This window comes from Empidonax traillii, unplaced genomic scaffold (assembly GCF_003031625.1).
Source record: "Empidonax traillii isolate 1590-97213 ecotype Southwest subspecies unplaced genomic scaffold, ASM303162v1 scaffold1297:size275931, whole genome shotgun sequence".
Classification (NCBI taxonomy): domain Eukaryota; kingdom Metazoa; phylum Chordata; class Aves; order Passeriformes; family Tyrannidae; genus Empidonax; species Empidonax traillii.
The window spans coordinates 136,004-155,528 of record NW_020956490.1 but is presented as its reverse complement, the minus strand read 5'-3'; the positions used below and the strand labels follow the sequence as shown (position 1 = coordinate 155,528).

The window sequence follows — 19,525 nt, the reverse complement described above, 5'->3', positions numbered from 1 at the left end:
GCCAGCAGCAAATACCACCTGGACTCTCAGCTGAGTTGTCTGTCCTTCTCTCCAGGTGACAGGAAGCTACACAGTTAACATCCATCTCTATGCCACTGTGACTGAGAATTGCAGCCAGAATGAAAGGGCCCCTGATGCGCAGCTCTCCGTGCCACTGACGGGCTGCTCTGAGAGGCGCAAGAGACGTGACAGCCAGAGATCTCCTAAATTTGCCTTTAGAAGGTGATGGTTCAGTTGAGGTCTGGGGGTTTCAGCAGGAGCCAAGGACTCCCTTGGTGCACCCTTGGCTTTCACTCAAAGGTGCTTGAGAGATTTGGTTGCTGCCCCAGCGATGAGGAATGCTCGCTCTTTTTCAGTAGTGACATCCTTGCATCAATCAGCTGTGTGATCCCTGCTTTTCCAGTTGGGAAAAGGAGGCAGGAAGGTTTGCAGGGGCCTGGCAGTAACGCTGAGCACAAAAAGGGGCTTTGCACACAGGCTGGTGTTCAACCTCCCCCCTACAACCTCTTCTTGAGGATGCCAGTGAAGGGCTCTCCCTTTCTGCAAGCATCCTTGGGGAAAATTTTTTGGGAATGGGCAGGAGCATGAAGGGATTTGCAGCCTGTTCCCAAGCACAGAGTTACCTGTGGGAATTTGCTCCCTGGGTTACAAGAACCACCTGGTGCCGGGGATGCCCAAAGGGATACAAACCCTTTGGAAAGCACCTCCTTGCTCTGGGATATATAGGTTGAGGGCCAGGATTTATTTACATCCATCCACGTGCAGCATCTCCCACAGCCAGGGAAGTGGTACAGAATATGCTTTGCCTACTCCTGTACCAAGAGGATTGGACTGATGTGGTTTCTTCTTCAGGATGGTCAAAGCTGAGAATCCAACCAAGGCTGGAGAAACGGAATCAGCCTCTAAAGGACCCAATTAACCAAGACATGAGCAAACTGAGCAGTAAGAACCTGGAGGACTGGCATTGGCACACCTCCTTTACCAATAAAGCAGGGAAAAATAGTATCTCATGTGAGGAAATCTGTGAATGCTGAGGGGGGGCCTCCAGTGAGACCCAATCCCTGCTTTTTAGACCACTTATCTTCAAACACCCACAAATATTTATGTGTTTAGTATTTATTTGAAGGCCACTGCCCGGCACCTCCAGTGCTAACTTCTTCCACTGCAAGCAAGCTGAGCGATCACTTTGAAAACACATAAATAAACCTGTCGCTGTTTAGCTCTTGTGAGAGGAACTAAAATTAACCTCAGGACCTGCAGTTTCTGCCCGTGGCTGACCACTTAACACACCCACGCGGGGCCCACAGCCCTCGGGGGGGGGGGGGCACCCTTCTGGCCCGCTCTTTGGGATCCAATCACATCCTAGAGGGGTATAACCCTGTCCCAGAGGGTAGAATCCCGTCCCACAGTGATACAATCCTGTCCCCGTTACACTCCCAGAACATCTCCCCTCCCGTCCCCGCCCCTCCGCGCTCCGCCACGATCCCACAATGCTCCGGGGCGCCGCCGCGGGGCCAGCGGCGCGCGGGCCCCTTCCCTCATTCAAATGACCCACGGCGGGCGGCGGCGCGGGGGCTGCCGGGAGTTGTAGTTCCGCCTCCCCCCGGCCCCGTGCGCGTCCGGTGCGCGGCTGGACTCGCCGTCCCGGCATGCCGCGGGGCCGGGCGGGGCGGGGCGGGGCGGGAGCGCGGGCGAGGGAGGCTGAGGGGGCTCGCGCCGCGCACGGGGCCGCTGCCGCCGCCGCCATAGTGGGAGCCCGCGGGTGAGTGGCGGGGGGCGCGACCCGCACCGGGAGCGGGGCGGCTCCGGCACCGCCCGCACCGCGCCCACACGCCCCGCGCTCGCCCGCCGCGGGCCCGCGGCACGGCCCCGGCCCCAGCCCCAGCCCCGCCGCGGGGCGCTGCCGGCAGCCGCGGGCCGGGCGGGGCGGCAGCCGCCGGCCGGAGCCGCCCTGACCTTCCCCGTCTTTGAGGCGCCGGCAGCGCGGTCCCGCAGGGGCGGCGGCGGCGGGGGCCCTGCTTGTGGGTGGGCGGGCGGGCTGAGAGGGGCGGGCGGCCCCGGCCCGGCTCCCCCGAGGGGGGCGAGGGGCCCCGGGGCGCGGATCGCTCCGGCGGGGCCGGCGCTGGCGGGGAGGGGCGGGCTGTGCCTCGCCGGGCTCCGGGACCCTCCGGGCCACCGGGGCTTCTCCTCGGCCTGGCGCCCGCCGGTGCCGCTGCCTTGCCTTGCTTTGGCTCGGTGTGGCAGGGAGGGCAGAGGGGGTGAGCGGGGAGCTGCGAGGAGGTGGCTTGTGTGGCGCGGAGGGTGTGCTCGCGCTTCCAGTGTTTTTGTTTTGTTGTTTTTTTATTATTTTTATTTTATTTTTGACGTTCTTGCTGGTTTGTGTCTTGCCAGAAGGTTGTGCGAGGACTGAAGTTGCCTGACCCGGTTGAGTCTTTGTCACATCGGAAGCGCAGGGTTTCGTGCTTCCTTGGAGTAGAACTAGCGAAGTGCATGTGCTCAGGGATCTGCTGCAGCCGCCTAGTTTTTCACTTTGAGTTGCCAGTTTCCAGTATGTTCTACAGGAGATCATTTTTTGGTTTTCTTCGCTCTTCTGGGCTGTTATCACTTTTTAACTTAAAAAGCAATCAAAACCTGCAAAGGTCCCCAGTAGCAAGGAGCGTGTGTTGCATTCCGTTAATATGGCACAGCTTTCTGAAGGCATTTAAGTCCCCAAGATGCCGCTCTAGCAATCCAAATTTAACTTCCTGTCCAAGGCAGGCTCTTGTAATGCTTCGGCTCATTTAAGTCCATAATTTCCGGTGTAATTGTATCTTTTAAAGGAGTTGGACACACTGTATTGCAGTTGAGCTGGAAAAAAAGCCCAGGTAAATGCTTGAACAGGAATTGGTTGCAGAACTGTTGCTGGAAAGTTAAATCTGATTCCTTAATCAGCTGCCTTCTCACGTTGGTACTCTTTTGACTTCTTGAGGAGTTGTGTTCAAGCAATGTTTGTGTGTCCGGAGCTTGAGTTTTGTTTTAGCAGCAACAGGAAAAAAAGGCATTTCACAGATCTCCACACAGAAGTAGCAAAATTACTGTATGTAGTGAAAAGCCTCATCCCATTTAAATTTTGGTGATATTTTGGCTCTCTTTGGGACTGTTTTTAACTATTTTCCCACTGGGATCCTAATCATTATTTCATATCTAGAAGCTTGCGAGTTCTTTACTAGGTGATTTGAAATGTATTTTGCTTAACGTTTGTGTTTGTTCAGGTCTTTTAGAACAATGCAAATGGTAACAACTTTCTGCAGTCCTCTCTGCTGGGATTTCTTTTGTCCCTGGCAATAATAGGGTTATCTAGTTACTGAAAGCGTAGATTATGGTTTGTGTAGGAGTTGCAATATATGCTAAGAGCTGGTAACAATAATTCTTTTTGGTTACTTTAAAACTCTCAGACATTGTGGCAGTTTTGGGGGGATAATGTTTCCTTTCTGCCTCGTAAACTTGAATTCGGTTTTTGGCTCTGCTTGAAAAATACGGTGCAAAAAAAAAAAAGGCACAAGAAGACACTTAACAAGAAGACATTGTGTCTTCCTCTCCAGTTATGTGTAATATATGTCTGGATGTTTGAAAATCATCCTGGCTGACTCTGTGGCTCCTGTGTTGTCAGGTTGCAGTTAGGATAAACATCGAGCTGCAGGCACAGCAAAAGCTTTCCCAGAGTCCTCCCTGTGTGGTTTGTGTACCAGTGGCCTTATACTCGCTAATGTCTCTAACAAAAAAAAAGAAAAAATAATTCAGGTTGGCATAATTCCCACGTTAATTTGTTCTGATGAAGTTGGAATAGAGGAATAAAAAGTTTCTGGTTGGCCTGGAGCTGCAGTTTGCAGGGGGTTTGCCCCCATGGGTCAGTCAGCTACTGTGGAGATGATTGTGAAAATACCTGAGAGAAGCACTTCCTTCCTTCTATCTCTGGCTTTTCACTGGGTACCCGATGGGAGAACGGGACACCAGGGGCTTAAATTGGATCAGAAGGGATTCAGGTTGGACAGGAGAGCTGCCCCCTGCATGAGGGTGGTCAGCCAGTGGAACAGGTTTGTCCTGCTTTGAGCTGGAGGAGGTCCCTTACAACCTGCATTATTCGGTGATAATTTGCATCGCTTCTCCTCCTGGGTGTGGATCCTTTGCTGAAGGGGGATGATCTGTTGGTGGAGTTGAAGAGGTGAGCTCCTTGAGAGATTAACTGGTCCTGTGGTGCTGGTTCCATTGTGTTCCTCGAAAGGGCACACTGGAGACACTCCTGCCTGTGCAAGTTTTAGCAGCAACAGAAAAGAGACTGAAGGAAAAATAGTCTAAAGCTGTTTGCTGGTTTAGTTTTTTTACCACAGTCCAAACACTGCTCACTCCTTAATCTGAGCAACCTAAAATGCCTGTGTGGTAGTAAAATTGCCAGAGTATCAGGAACTGAAACAACTGAGAGCCTTGTCCTTATTTACTCCTGTTAATCAGTAGTGAAGGGCGCAGCAACTGATGGTCTGAACCACGTTTGTTGTGAATTCACATGTACCCCTGGACCAGCAGCACCTGATTAAAGGCTGTGTTTGTGCTCTCTTGATTCTCAGATCTTCCAGAAAACAAACTTGAGTTTAACTTGGGTGGAGTGGTGTGTAGGGCCAGCTGTTATACCCAGGGAGCATGGTTTATTTATGCTGGGATTACCTGCAAAATAAAAGTAGTCATAACTGAATATTAGGAGGCAATTTTCTCTGCTAGCATATTAGAATGTATTGGTTTGAGGTTTTCCCTCTTTAAATTCAGTGGGTTTTTTTCTTGGTGTGCTGCAGACTAGAAAGACTTTATTGACTTTATTTGTAGCATTCTCTGAGAAGTGCAGGCTTGCCCTGCTCCAATTCAGAAGGAGTTAATTGTTTTTTTAATTGATAGCAGCAAACTTACACATGTCCAGGTCTGATAATGCATTAAAGCATAACTGCTGGCTGAAGCCATTTTTTGTTCTTTCTCCTCGTTGCAGGGATGTTACAGTAACCCACCTGCTGCAAGTGTCGCTGGTGCTTATGTGTTTCAGAAAAGGCAATCTGTTTGTCTGTTGGCAGGTGGCTACTTTTTTTCCAAGTAAAAAAAGTGGCTTTTCCTTAGCTTAGAGCTCTGGTGTTGCCTCTTGAGCAGAAGGATGGACTTTGTGCTGCAGCCAACTGACAGAGAATCGTCTGCAGGTTGTCTTGTGGTTTCTTGCTCGTGAGGGAAGCAACAGGAAGAGGTTTTATCCAGAGGTTTTATCCAAACCTGTGGCAGAAATGGGTCTCTTAAGGACTGTGTTCCCCTTAGGAGGTGTGGACAGTGTTGGTGTGCTGGTGCTGATCTCTTATGCTCAGAACTGAGGCAGGAAGAGGGAGGAGTGTAGACAGGAACACTGAAGCTGGGACAGGCAGTGGAAAAGATGCTATATTTTTGGATTTTGTGGTAGAAAATCTTCTGCCCAAGGCCAGTGTAACCCTATTTTATTCAAGGTCACTCATGGCCCATGGGAAGGCTCTGTCCCCTTCTAGGCCTCCTCTGTCTCATCCCCTGATGCATTTTCCTCCCTGGTGCTGCTCTTTCCTGGGTCCTGCAGCTTCCCCTGGTGTTGGTGCCATCTGCCACACGCCAGAGCAGATACTTGGGAGGTGATGCCTCGTAGGATGAGATTTGTAGGAATCATACAAGGGATGAGTAGAGGGATGGAATTTACACTCGATGTGTCAGTGTCTGGCCTGGCAGAGGTATTGGAAAATTTGATTTAGATGTCACTGTGCTAAAGTCCCCTGCAGAGCAGCAGTCCCAGCTCTGCAGTGTCAGCAGGTACCTGTTGAAGACAAGAGTTGCTGGGACCTGCAGTTTTTGTGCACTGTGCTGCGTTCCAGCTTCATCACTGACTGCTGGGTGATTTTGGGGGTGGGGATAAACTCTCTGGTATGAGCGGATTCCAAGAAATTGAGTGAATAATGTGAGTTAAAGTATTGCACTCTTTTCTGAATAAGCTGTTAATCAAATGGACTGTGATGTTCTGAAGTGGACATGAGGAGGGAGGTTTGGTTTGAAGCATTTGACTGAATATTCTTGTCTCTGTAACCAAACTTTTGAGTGAACCATGGGCAGATTTAGCTGGATGGCCCTGAAGCACTTCTGTGTTGCCCTCTTGTTTGACAACATCAGAACGTGTGCAGTCCTCCCAGCTTTGCAACAGATCTTAAAAGCCTTTTACATTACAGTTATCTCATTAAAACGTGGTGCTGATAAACGTATCAGTGCAATCTTATATGGGTTGTGTCTGGTTGAAAGGGACCGGGCTTGATGACACAGATCATTCCCATCTTGTTCTTTCTTTAGGTACAACTCTAAGCTTCTTAGACCTGTAACCACAGGCAGAAAGCACGAGACAGTGTGAAGGAAAAGGTGACGAATCAGAAGAGGAAAATAAAAAAACCTTTCCAGGGAGAGAGAGAGTGTTCAGCAAAACCATATAGGAATGGCACAGGAAAGAGTAAGGTTGTAACAAACAAACAGAAAAAAATTAGTCAAAGATCATTAATTTCAGACACATTTTTTAGCTTGTTCTCATTTCTGACAAAATCAACATTATAACTGGTCCAGCTTATGCTGGTCTTTTAGTTATTTAATAGAATTTTACCTATCAAAATACAAATACATTTTTAGGAGGAGATAGCAAGCTGGCATACTAATCTATGGATTTAGAGACCACAGTTCTACTTTCCATATTTAAAATCCAAATTCCTTCATTCCTTGCAGTCCCTAAGGCCTTCTCACAGGTTTAGGATGGAACAGGGGGCACCTGGTGCTTGAGTGAGGCTGTTGTGCCTCGAGGGACTGAGTGAGGTGCAGTGCTGGTGCACGGCTTGAGCTTGGGTTTGTGTGATGGCACAGTGAGCTGTTCAGGGTGAATATATATATTGTGTGTGTGGGGAATTTTAATTTAGCAGTAGCTCACTTGATTTAGCTCCAGGACAATAAGCTGGTGGTTTTCTTGCTGTCCACGACTTCATTTCAGTGTGACATGTTTGACTGCTGAGCATTAATACCATCAACTAGATTTGCATTTGAGTGTTTGGGAATGATATCCAATAGTGATGTGAGTTCATGGGTTGAAGTTGAATCTTTGATGGTCCATCAAAAGTGAATCAAAGTGGTTTTCACCTGCGTTGATTGTCGGCTCCACCACAACCATCCCGAACTACACACCCTTGGGTACCCCCAGGACTAGACTGGAAACAGCAGACATCAAACCTGAATTCTAGAACCCTGAAAACATGGATACTACCTGCTGTTATGACATGGATCTGTTAAAACTGATTTGCTCTTCTATAAGTCTGGCCAAATTTATGTAACCTCCAAAACTTCCAGCCGAGAGGCCGAACCCATTTCAGTTCCTATTTGTATGAGTAGAGCTCAGACAGCCAAAGGCCTGAAATGCAAAAAGAGCTTTCTTGTCCCACTATGCACAGAAGACTAGGCCTGGGAATATCCCCTGTGAAGATCTTGGGAATGTGTGTTTTGCTTCTCTTAGGAATTTGTCAAATCCGAAACAGGTGTGTAAGGAATTGACATCTAAAGGAAGCCAAAATAACTGTCCTGTCCTGTGTCCTAAAACAGAATTTCATGCCTTTCAGACTTGGCAGTGCAATTCGAACCTGTAGCTCCAGGATTCCTGGTCAGGGATTACAGAGAGGGATTAGTGGCTGGCAGATCTTGATGTTGAGCAAGTGGAGTTTACGTGAAGTAAACTCAAATCTTAAAATACAGTGTAGTGGGTTTTGAGTGCAGGATTTTTGTGGTTTGAAGTTGAGCACAATTCTTCGGTCTCTCAGAGAGAGATCAGGATAAATAAAAATGAATTTGCTTTCTTGAAAAATGCAGTGGTGTAGTAAAGCCATCATCTGTACTGATGGTGTGTGATGGTTTTTGTAGGCTGGGTCTGTCCAGACTGCTGTGCATGCTGTGTGTTTAATCCCTCTAGAATAGAGGGACTCGTGTTCAGAAGTGTGGGATGAAACCTCTGAGCTTCCAGCACCTTCAGTGGGAGCTGCAGATTTTCACCACCGTGAAAAACGATGTTTCCTGTCTGGAAGTTACTACAGGTTCAAACATAAACACGGAGTTTACTTTACAAAAGTCTAGGATGCAGAGGTGAGATTTGTCCTCCTTATCCCAAAGAAAAATTCAGGCCAGCTGACAGGATTTGTCTTTGCCAGTGCTAGTCCTTGAGCCAAGTGTTACACTTATTCCTGTGATCCTTCTGGTGATTTTGTTGTTTGTTTTTTTGGCTCACAGTCACTGGCTCTGGGTGAGGATTCAGAATGGGAGACAAGCCTATCTGGGAGCAGATTGGATCCAGCTTCATACAACATTACTACCAGCTTTTTGATGCAGACAGGACTCAGTTAGGAGCAATATATGTAAGTATCTTCAGAAAGGGGGCTGGGGCTCCATCCCATTATCTGTCTGTGTCTCTCTGGTTTGATGGGTGAGAATACAAAGGGTGGGATAGTGGGTTTAATCCTGACTCCAGAATGTCAGTCAGTGCAATCACACTTACCCAACTTTTATTTCTATTTTTTTTTATTTATGTTTCACTTCTCCTTTAAGCTTTGTTTAACTTATAGGCAGTCAGACTCATAAAAACCGTTTTTGGCTGTTGACTGGCTCGTATTGGAGGGGGTTGGTGATGATCCTGTGATGAAATGCTCTGTAAAAGCAAACATTCTAGCCTCAGTTTGCCATTAATTTACAGTCATGGGTTTGATTGATCCCTCTTGAATTGGGATGTGATTTAAGTCCTACCCTGCGTTTAGCAGTTCTTCCAGGTGTTTCTTGGATCTCATGCTCTCTTAAAATTCAAAGTCTTGAATCCAGTTTAAAAATGTATATTTTGTTAAATAAATCTAAACTTGTCTAAATTTCCTCCAAAAAATTTTTTTGTTGATTTTTGCTGCTTATTTGGGACAAAGTAGATTTGGAATTAAAGACTGTAAGTAACAAACCCAGGGAGCATCACCTGTTGGTTTTGGGGGAAGATTCCTCCAGAGCATGCAGAGTGCTCTGTATGTGGAGTTGATTACTGATGGTGAGGAATGCAGCTGTTTCAGCAAGACACTTTGAGTTGGGTGAGTTGGAATATCACCCTTTTGGTGCAACTCATTTAGTCAGTTTTCTTCATCTATTTTTCTCTCTCCACATGCTTGACTTTATGTCCATAGGATTTTTTGGGTATCCTTTGGATTTTCTTCTGAAAGCTAACTTTGATCCAAAGGCAGGAGCTTTTTTTCAGGTTAGGCTCATGATAATGAATTGTAGTCTATTTAGTTTCTAGCTGATTTTTTGCAAACTTTTTAAAGTTACTCTTAGTGGTTTCTATCTCCCTTTGAGGTAGTTTTCAAATAGCTGGATTCTAAGGATATATCCTGAATAACCAAAGCCTCTTCCCAGGATTGCTCGAGAGTTACCTGAGAAGGTTGATGACTTTCTTTCTTTCTTTCTTTCCCCCCCAGATTGATGCATCATGCCTTACGTGGGAAGGACAGCAGTTCCAGGGCAAAGCAGCCATTGTTGAAAAACTCACTGTAAGTCTGTAAACCTTACTGAATGTTTTGGGAAACAGTTTTGAAGACTGTAAGATAAGTTTTAGTGAAGATTTGAGTTAGTCTTGCACACCAAACTTGTGCTTCCAACTCTGGTCTTCAAAAAATGTCGTGAATTTAGTGGGGTGTTCCACTGGTGACTCTAATGGTGGAACGTTAATTGACTCCATAGTTTGCAAGGTTATTTTGTGACTGCAATTTTATTTGACATTATTGATTTATTCTTTTTTTAAAAGGTCTAATGCCTAAGCTGCCTCTGATCTAGAGGAATGAAAGGTGTCTTTGCTCTTTTAAGGCATGCCAAGGAAGAAGCAGTAGCAAGCCTGTTACTTGGATCTGTCTGTGATAAAGACTAGACACATAACTGCAAGGAACAACTTGTTTTCTGATACGTAAACTGCAAATAAGTTCTGTAGTGGAGAAGCTGACTTATCCTCAGTGCAGATTTGTCAGCAGTTCAGATGTGAGCAGGTATGGTTCAGGACTTTGCAACGTGCGTTTCCTCTTCAGCGAGTGAGAGGACACTGGAACTCCATGTTGGTTTAGTTAAACTTGGAGAAGTTTTATCTTCCTGAGTAAATTCGTGCTTCTGTTATAAAACTGGGTGTACTTACAAGCTGTCATGAGGGTAGGAAGTTTGTTTCTCTTTCAAGATATGTGGAGGACATGCTTTATAGGTCATCAGACAGTCTGCTCAGAGCATGCTATTTCAGACCAGACGTACTTCACGTTGAGAAGAAAAATCATTGTAACTGGACACTGGTCTTGTTGCACAGCTACTGCTCCTGTCTTATGGAATCACTCCTTTCATCCAAGGCATCTTTAACTGTGAAGACCAAGCTTTGACCTCAGGTCTGTGTTTTAGGTGCCTGTCTTGCCTTTGAGAAGGCCACGCTCCTCAGAAATAGCACAGCTTGCAGCTGCTGGCTTGTAGGTGAGGAGATACTCAAGCTCCAGAGTTGTTTGTTTGTGTACTCAGCGTTCTTTAGACTTCTGGGCTAGCAGCCATTTAGATACCCAACCAGCTAAGCATTTGCTTGGTCACAGTGTCTGACTGCTGCCTTGGATCCAGCCCAGTGCAGATCCAGCCCCTTTCCCACCACGGCACTGCTCATCTTTACCTTCCCTCTCTGTGGTGCAAGTTGGGACTTTCTGGATTTATGTGCCTGCTGCAGTCTTAACTGGTGAGTGAAGACACACTGTTTTGCTTTAGGGCAGCTTTTTCTGACTTGTATTCATCTGCCTAAAGTAAGGAAGAAGTGCAGGAAAGTTACTGTGTGCCCTTGCACCGCCAGGGCTCGTTATGGGGCTGTATCATCTTACTGCCACTGATGCTGCCGAGCATTCCTCTGTCAGCACTGACTGCCTGGGCTCCCTTTGCTGTTCCAGCTTTGTGTGCTCACCTACTCTGTGCTTCTGGAGCTGCTTAGTCAGTCGAGCAGATCCCTGAAAGTTTGACACTGAAAGTCTTCTGCATTTCTGCAGTCCTGTGTCCCTCAGTGCCTGGCTGGTGAATCGGTGTAAGCACAAACAGGTGGCGTTTTCTTTTACTCCAGATTCTTTGCTGTGTGACAGCAATGCTGTGACACATTTTCAGTCTACTGAAGCAGTAGGGCAGGGTTGTGTGGGCATTGCTGTGCCAGCACTGGCACACCTGTACCTTGTTACAGCGTGGGAGGTGACACTTGTTCCTTCTGTCCTAACTGGTGCTGGACTTGTTTCACTTACAGTGCTAATTATGGGCAGCCTGATTTACTGTTTGAGATAATAATCATGTAGTTCTATGAACATACTGGACCAGGGGTGGTCTTGTTGCCAGGAGTGAGGTTATGCTACTCAACTTTATTCTTGCATCATTTCTCTTGCATGACTTCAGGGAGGATTCCATAGTTTTGCTAGTGAGAGCCCAGTCAAATTCTAGTGTCAGAGGATGCTAAAAGCCTTGGTTGTTGTGTGGCTTCATGCCTTCTAGACACATTTATTGTACTTTTCATATCACAAAATCCTTTTCCACCACTTCCCTGGGCAACCTGTTCCAACCCTTTCAGTGAAGAAATTCTTCCTGATGTCCAACCTTAGCCTCCCCCTTAAGGCTGTTTCCTCTTGTCCTGTGGAGTCAGGTACTTGGACCAGGCACTGTCTTACCCAGCCTAGTCTTGAGTTCCTTGTCACAGTTTTGCGGAGCTCTTGGTTCCGAAGCCTTTCCTTCCTCCCTGTTTGCTCTCCCCAGTCTTGCCTCTCTTGTCACACTGAAAACTGGGTTCTGGACACAATTACATCCTTTCCCCTTCCTCCCTCTGCCTTTGAAAGGGACTCTTTTTGCAGGACTTGTTCAGCAAGAAGCTGTTGTGCTGAGGTGGGACTGGGCTTTGTCAGAGGAAGATGGTGCAATGTCCCAGGCTATGCCTGTGCAGGCTCTGTGGGCACGTAGCACATTCATTTTTGGGACGGTGACCCTGGAAAATATTCTGCTGGTCATTCAGTAAGACTTCTCTGCTTTTTTGGTTGTTACTAAATGTCCCTCCCACATTACAAACCAGTTGGCCCACTCTGCACTTCCTGGTTGGTTGGGATTGTACTCCCAGCCAGGCAGAAACACTGCAAGCTTTATTAAAGGGTGTTCTTGAGTAGTGAGGGATACTCTTCACACTTGATTTGCTTCCTCAGGCCCTGATCTTTCCACAATTTGTGTTCTCTGTTATCCAAGGATGTAGCTTCCTGGAATTCTTCCTAGAGCCTGATGGTCGTAGAGCCAAGACTGCACTTCACATCCATGACAGTCTCCACCTCGACCTTCTAGGAAGTCTTTGAGGCTCCTTCCACTAGAGGGAAATGCAGAACTTGTCAAAGGACACGTTTGGCTCTGCTTCAACCTGTTTTCAAATTGGGAATGCAGCAAAGGCATCCAAGTGCCGCCTGAGGTTTGAATGACCACGTGCTGCCATCCCATGTGGTGCCTGGGCTCTGGGCATCAGCCACGTGCTCACCCAGAGCCCCACCCATGCTGAGCTGCCACTCAAACATGTGGCAGTAAGGCAGCTTTTGGGAGAACACTGCCAAAGTTGCATTGGTGTGACAGGACTCTGAGACCCCCCAGATATTTGCTGTTCACCGCCAAGAATTGTCCGTGGTTGGAATGTGAGTGTGGTCCAAGTGTCCACAAGGTGTGTTCCTTAACACACGTAACTCCAGACGTACTGACATTGGCTACCTGAGCATCAAGGAAATTAAAAAGGGGCAAGGTGAATATGTGGATTTCAAATCTGGAATGCTGGTTCTGGGTCATCCACTTTTCCCTTCCATTCACAGCCACTTTAAGGAAGAAGCGAAATTGGAGTTCTCTGGTAAACCTCAAGTATCAGATGATAGAATCTTTTAACACCGTTCAGAGCAGAGGTTTGTGCCTTCATCATACGAACTTTTGAGCTTGCAGCTGATCTGAAGCCCTTCAGGCAGTGCAATTAGAGTAGGAAGAGGTTCCATTTACTATGTATGGTAACATTATTTCCTCTCTTGGTGCTTGAAAAACACAACTGTTACAATTGACCCAGTGTAAGTGGTGTCCTCATTTTCAACAACTCTTGTGTGCAGTACTACTACAATAGTCTTAACACTTCATAACACTGGGTTTGCTCAATTTTTTGTTTTGTAAGTTAAATAATGCAGTTACTGTACCTTTCCTTATTTTGACTTCTTTTCATTGCAGAGCCTCCCTTTCCAAAAAATACAACACAGCATCACAGCACAAGACCACCAGCCTACACCTGACAGCTGTATACTCAGTATGGTAGTGGGACAGCTTAAGGTAAACTCTTTCCATTACAGGCTAACAAGTGCTTTATGTCTTAGATTTTTGCAAGATTCTAAATCATCTGGTTTCTGTAAACATTAAAATGCTCTTGTGGGTGGGGAAGGAGCATGGGTAAGCTTTCGTTGGGCCACCATTCTTCTGCTGTTCAAGACTGTCCAGAAACTGCTCATCCCTCCAGATGTCTGCAATTTGACAGTCACATGTTGTGTCAAGCAGAGTACCATGACTTTTACTGTGCATACAAATACCACGTGGGTTGTAGAGGCATCATTATTTCCCTTATCCTGATGGAGTAAGGTTTCAGGGCCCTCTGTTGCATTTAAAGGCACCATCACAGTGTTCTTGGACAATATATTTTAAAAGAGCTGTTGAGATTTCCTTTTCCTGTTAACTCTGAATGACACCCCCAGTGTCAAGGCACTCAAACCTCCACTGACACTGAACTATTTACTAAGCAAATGTAGGATTTACAATTTGAATCTGCTTGCTTAGCTGTTTTCTTTGTTTTGGGCTGGGCAGTTGAGAAGAGCAGTGCCCAGTGAATTGCATCCACTTTCTGAACCTAACACAGGCAGCTTTGGCTCTCATTAAAGCTGCTCCTGCTTCCCAGCTGCAAGCTGGGTTCTAGCTTTCCTGTTGCTCAGTCCCACATGCACACTCCCTGAGGAAAGACAGCCACAGGTGACCATGGAAATCATGGAATGGCAGGACAGGTACAGGCAGACCTGCTGATCTCCTCAGCCTTGCTCCTGCTCACAGCTCTGATCTGACCAGGGCTTTTTGACCCTATGGCTTGGGCCGGTCACATCTGCACCTGGTTTTGCACAGTCATGTTTTTTAAGGTTATTGCATAATCATCAGGCAGATCACAGCTTGCAGCAGCGATTGGTGCTCAATCCTGTGGCAAGATACCAAGTTTTTAAAGATTTTTTTTAAAGCTACTGAGTCTTCCCATCCACTGATATAGAGGGATTGTAAATGCAGCCCAGGAGCTTTCCATAAACACCATGACTTGGAGTAGTATTTCTTAATGTACTGGTTTTATCCTCTATATAATTTCAGCTTTCTGAAATTACTCAGAATAATTTAGGGATCATGTGTTAGTGCATCTAGGAAAGAACACACTGGCTTAAAGTGTGCCTGTTGTCATGATGAAACCCAACTTGTTTGTGAATTTTTAGTAGATGAGGAAACATTTTTCCGCCCTTCACGTGTATGTGTCACAAACCTTACCTTTAAAAATCACATCACAAATCCTGGGAATGCTGCTTCTTGCTGAACAAGTGTCGAGAAAGTCAAAGTCAACTTAGAACCAGCCAAATTCTTCACAGCCCAGGACAATTAATGCACGTGCTTTTAATCCTCTGCACTTATTCAAAACTTGTATTGTTTCGTGTAATGAAAGAGCATGCATAATGCTTTTAATAGAGTAACCCAAGAAAATAATAGCGCTGAAATACCTGCAACGTGCCGTTTATAAGTTGTGAATCCTGGCATGATATATAAATGGATTTTCTGAGGCATTAGTTGCTTGAATTGCTCATAGTCCCAAAAGTTCAGTGAAAACATTGTTCGTGCTGAGAAAGTTGGGCACAGCTTGTATTTCTTTCTTAAACCACTGGAGGGGGGGGGGGGAAATAAACCAAAGCACAAAAACTTTCACTGTGAAAACATGTTTATAAGTAAACATATGAAAGATCCTCTTTTAGTGGTTGCTGAGATAGGTATTAATATTTGGGGTTTCTTCTGTCCTTTTGAAGACATATAATAAATACACATCCACTTACTCTAATCCTGTTGGGGTTTTTATTGCTGTTCATTGTCTGGGGGCTGCTTGCTTGCTTCAACTAGGGGGAGTAAGGGTTGGTTTAAGGCTTTAGGAGTGATTCCCAGTTGGTGTGACGCTGCTTTGCTGATGTCCCTCCAGAATGTCACCCCATTCCTCCACTGTGCTTCATTCACCTCGTAACATATTTCTCCTGTCGCGCTCAGGCAGATGATGACCAGGTTCTAGGCTTCCACCAAACCTTTTTGTTGAAACATTTTCAAGGTGCCTGGGTGTGCACCAACGAAGTCTTCAGGCTATCCCTCCACAACGTTTAACCCTCTGCCTTCCCTGTCTTCCATGCAGTCCTCGCTGTCCTGGTTGAGTAAGGAGTGCTCTCTTCTCGCCCTTCTTCTTCTTCTGTGCCTTGAGCTGGGCTGAGGAGCATGGCTGTGGCTTGGCCTTCTCAGAGATCTGTGGCTCTCCCCAGAGTGTGAATTTTGAAGTGATTGTTGCAGAATTAATCGTGAATAACTAATTGTTATGCGGTGTTTCCTAGTCTTAAAAGGAAAAGGAAATTTGCAATTAAAATCACTGGATGTTTTTGTAATGCATGCTGAAACACTTGAAGCATTGCTTAAAGCCTGTTAAATGAGGCTTAACGTCTGAAAGAACCTGCAATCTGAAGTAATTAGCCTTTCCTTTGAGGTGAGGGTTGTTGCAACACTGCAGTTCAATCCACAGTTGCTGGGAATGCTGGTGAAGGAGTAAAAGTGTCTCTGGCCAGACAAGAGGAGGAAAGTTGTGCATCTACATTTGGATTGCAAAGCAGTCTTGCATCTAAAACTCTGACGGTGACCTTTGGCTCTGCGAGCTGAGGACTTTGTCTTGAGCCTCCAGGTCAGAAGGGATGGAGAAAAACTGGAAGAGGTCAAAAAGCTGCCAAGATTGTAGGTGTTGGAGAGCTTGTGGAGCTGGGGAGAGGAGGTGGCTACGGGTAATCAGCCTGAAATGTGGGTGGAAAATAGTTGAATACTTCCAACAACCTGAGAGCAAACTCTTCATGGTGGTGTTAGATGATGTAACAAGGGACAGTGGTTGGAAACCACAAGGTGGGAGATACAGATTGGACACAAGGGAAGATTTTTCATAGTCAAAATTTTTTTGAATGGACTATAAAATATTTACCCTATCTTAAATATAGTCTAGGATTTTCCCTGTTTTTGAATTATACTGCTCTTTTGTGCTGTGAAGACATAACATGAAAGGAATAAAGAAAAGAGTAATGTGTGACTTCATTGTGGGGATTCGCCATCTGTACTACAGCAAGTGTTTTTGGGAAAGAATTCCCTTTTTAATCTTCCTTCATGTGTCTGGTCCTGAGTTGCTTAAGAAAGGAGGAAATTTTCCTCCAGCCAAAGTACCGAGAGCTGCAGTGCTTTCACCAGAGCCTACTGAGGCTTATCAGGAATTGAGGAAACCTGCACTAAGCCAGGCTGGTGGTGGTAAAACCTACTCCTGTCAGTAATGACAAGCTCCAATTTGGTGTGAAAGCTATTTCTGAAAACAACTTGTAATAAATGCCTCAGCGATCCACAGTGAAGAGACCGTGGGGCAGCTGAAGGCTGAGAACCAGCAGTGAGGCCGTTCTGGGGCGTGCTACATTTGATACCTGGGAGAAGGTGCAAAAGGCACAGACCCCCAGCTTTCAGGGCACACAGGGCAGGTGTAGCAAGGATAACACTTCCCTTGAAATAATTGGCCCTGCTGTTATGTGTGCTAATGAAGTAGATGGACTGGGCTAATCCCGCCTAATTGCTTGTGTGCTCAAGGAGGTGTGTGCTGAGCAGCCAAGCTCTCCTGCTCCTCTGGTGCCACTTGTCTTGCTTGAAGGATTTTTCTTTCATTCATTCATTTATTTGTCTATTGAACACTGACTTGCTCGTATTTCTGGCCTTACTTGTCGCCTTCTTAACCTCTGGTTGTACCAGTTCCCTTCGTGGCTTTATAGTGATTTATTTGCCTTGCCCAGCTGATGCCCGTGCTGATTACATTTTTGCAAGCCACGGAGGTGTACTCAGTTTACTTCCCTGCAGTAGGAAACTGTCTGGTAACTGGATCATTTTTCTTGCCCTTTTCTGACATTTTAATTTTGATTTTTTTTTAAAGATAAGAAATGCATGCAGGGTTTGATATGTGTGTGTTGGTGTTGGTTCTCCCTTTCCTAATAAATGCTAACCCTGTGCTTACTTTGATAGCTTTTGGGTGCTCAGCTGGTTTAATAAATAAATATCCATCATTATTTGAGTGTCACTTTCCTGAGGGGTGAATCGAGGGCCCTTTTTGGTTTTCCTCTGTGAATTAGCGTACACCCACTGAAACTGCACTTCATCTATGCCGTTTAACTTCCTTGCAGTGGTTTTTTGGATCTGAATGCTTCTTTTTCCATGCACTCGATCCCACCACTGCTCTGGCAGACTTGCTGTTCTGTGACATAACTCTTGTCCTTTGCAAGTTGCCCCTCAAAGCTGGCTTGTTTCGCAGCCCATTTATCACTTAAGTCAATATTACTTCTTTTTTAGTAAAATTTCCTTTTTATTTTGTAGTTTGCTTTGCTCTTCACATTTTCACTTGCTGTTCTTAGTGAGTAGTAGAGCAATGAACGTTCAGGCTTTGACAGCCTGTTTCACATGCTGCTCTGGCTGCTGCTTGTCAAGGCCCTTTTTTATGCATTTCCCCCCTTTTCTGAAGGTGAACAGTCATGTGTTGAAAGAATAAAGCTTAAAATCCTCCCAAAATGCTGAACTGAACACGCTACAGCCACTACCAGAAGACTGGTTTGCAGCTTGGTCCTGTGCACTGCTCAGATTAAATCCCGTGGGTGTGATTTCCAGCTGACTGATTTGGGAATCATTTGTGTTATTTTGAGGATTTAATTCCTGCATGGTGCCTCTGAGAACACTAGTAAATAAACACTAGGTGGGAGAACTGATCTCCCTCTAATACTATTTTCTACTTTTGTAGTAATATTGTAAATGTGCAGGGACTGCACTGGAGTGCTCAGACATACTGTCAGAGGCAGGAGGGGAGGCGCTGCTGCAGAGATTCCCTGTGCTTAGAACACATCCTTGCAGCTCTGGCAAGTGTTTTGCTCCCTTCCAGCTGTTCCTGGACAGCAGAAGTGGGAAGTGCTACGTTGCTGGCCAGCTCTACCTGCTCTGGGAAGGCTTTCAAAGCCCCAGAGCATTATCTGGATCATCCAGGCAATGCTGTTGATACCAAACTCCCTTCTGGCATCAACCCAAAGTGCAGCAGATAAAAACTGAGCCACTTTATTTTAAGCTTGATTCCTTGTGGAATATCTGATTTACCACTGAGGGAGGCATATTCCATCCGTGTGGTGAAGCTACAGAGTGACAATGTGTGTGAAGTCTTCCAGGAAATCCCAAATTCGGGTGTTGATGCAGGATTTCTGTGTCACTGGGTGTTTGCAAAGCCCCTTGGAACAGACCTTGGTGTTACCAGTCTCCTAAGGTTCTACACACCTTACAGCATGTGCCGTCATTTAATGTCAGCTTTAAGTCATCTTACCATGAGTTTTGGGATAAATTTCTCCAAAAAAAGAGTGTTTTGACCTTTTTTTTTTTTTTTCTCCCTTTCTCTTTTTACAGGCTGATGAAGATCCTATCATGGGGTTCCACCAGATATTTCTATTAAAGAACATCAACGATGCCTGGGTTTGCACCAATGACATGTTCAGGCTAGCATTGCACAACTTCGGCTGAGCTGCCCAGACCGAGGCTCCCGTGCTTTTTTTTTTTTTTTGTTTTGTTTTGTTTTTGTTTTCCTCCTCTCCTCCTAACTGGTATTATTCACACTCACGGAACATTCCAAATATCATACACAAACCTGCAGCACTGCAGAGCGTGAGCAAGCAAGACTTGTGACCTGCCCTTCTGCTGAGTTTACATTGTCACTAGATGAGTTTCTTGTGCATGATGTTTGGAAGTTAGACTTAGCTGCATTTGATAAAGAGAAATTTTGTGTTGTACCAGCATGCCTCGGAAAGAATTTATAACGCAAAAAGGTTGTTGTTTATGTACTGACAAGATGCTCTTATATAACCCAAAGAAATGAAAGAACAGCAGCCTGTACAGCCCAGTTATTGATTTGTTCAGATGTTTCAATGCTACGTTACACAATAAAACAGAGATTTTCTTAAAAGTTTAAATTGTTTTAATGAGTTGGCTATGGGGTGTGAGTTGAGTTGGCTATGGGGTGTGAGTTGGCCTTGGGGTGTGAGTTGGCCATGGGGTG

The 19,525-nt window shown here is 45.8% G+C and overlaps 1 protein-coding gene across 4 annotated transcripts; it reads left to right on the top strand.

Moving 5' to 3' along the window:
* Positions 1-1,676: 1,676 nt before the first annotated feature.
* NUTF2 (nuclear transport factor 2) lies at positions 1,677-19,439 on the top strand. Of its 4 annotated transcripts, none has more exons than XM_027906438.1 (5): positions 1,677-1,762; positions 8,326-8,450; positions 9,543-9,614; positions 13,339-13,437; positions 18,880-19,439. In XM_027906438.1, the coding sequence occupies exons 2-5, from the start codon at positions 8,352-8,354 to the stop codon at positions 18,991-18,993; spliced, it is 384 nt and encodes a 127-aa protein (XP_027762239.1). In that variant the 5' UTR covers positions 1,677-1,762; positions 8,326-8,351; the 3' UTR covers positions 18,994-19,439. The 4 variants fall into 4 exon arrangements, with proteins under 4 accessions (XP_027762239.1, XP_027762241.1, XP_027762242.1 ...); XM_027906440.1 differs by lacking the exon at positions 1,677-1,762 and adding an exon at positions 2,821-2,864; XM_027906441.1 differs by lacking the exon at positions 1,677-1,762 and adding an exon at positions 6,361-6,432.
* The last annotated feature ends 86 nt before the right edge of the window (positions 19,440-19,525 follow it).

Coding starts and splice junctions, on each gene's coding strand:
- NUTF2 (XM_027906438.1), top strand. CDS start 8,352: ATGGGAGACAAGCCTATCTGGGAGCAGATTGGATCCAGCTTCATACAA. Junction 9,615..13,338: donor CCATTGTTGAAAAACTCACT/GTAAGTCTGTAA, acceptor TTTTCATTGCAG/AGCCTCCCTTTCCAAAAAAT. Junction 13,438..18,879: donor TGGTAGTGGGACAGCTTAAG/GTAAACTCTTTC, acceptor CTCTTTTTACAG/GCTGATGAAGATCCTATCAT.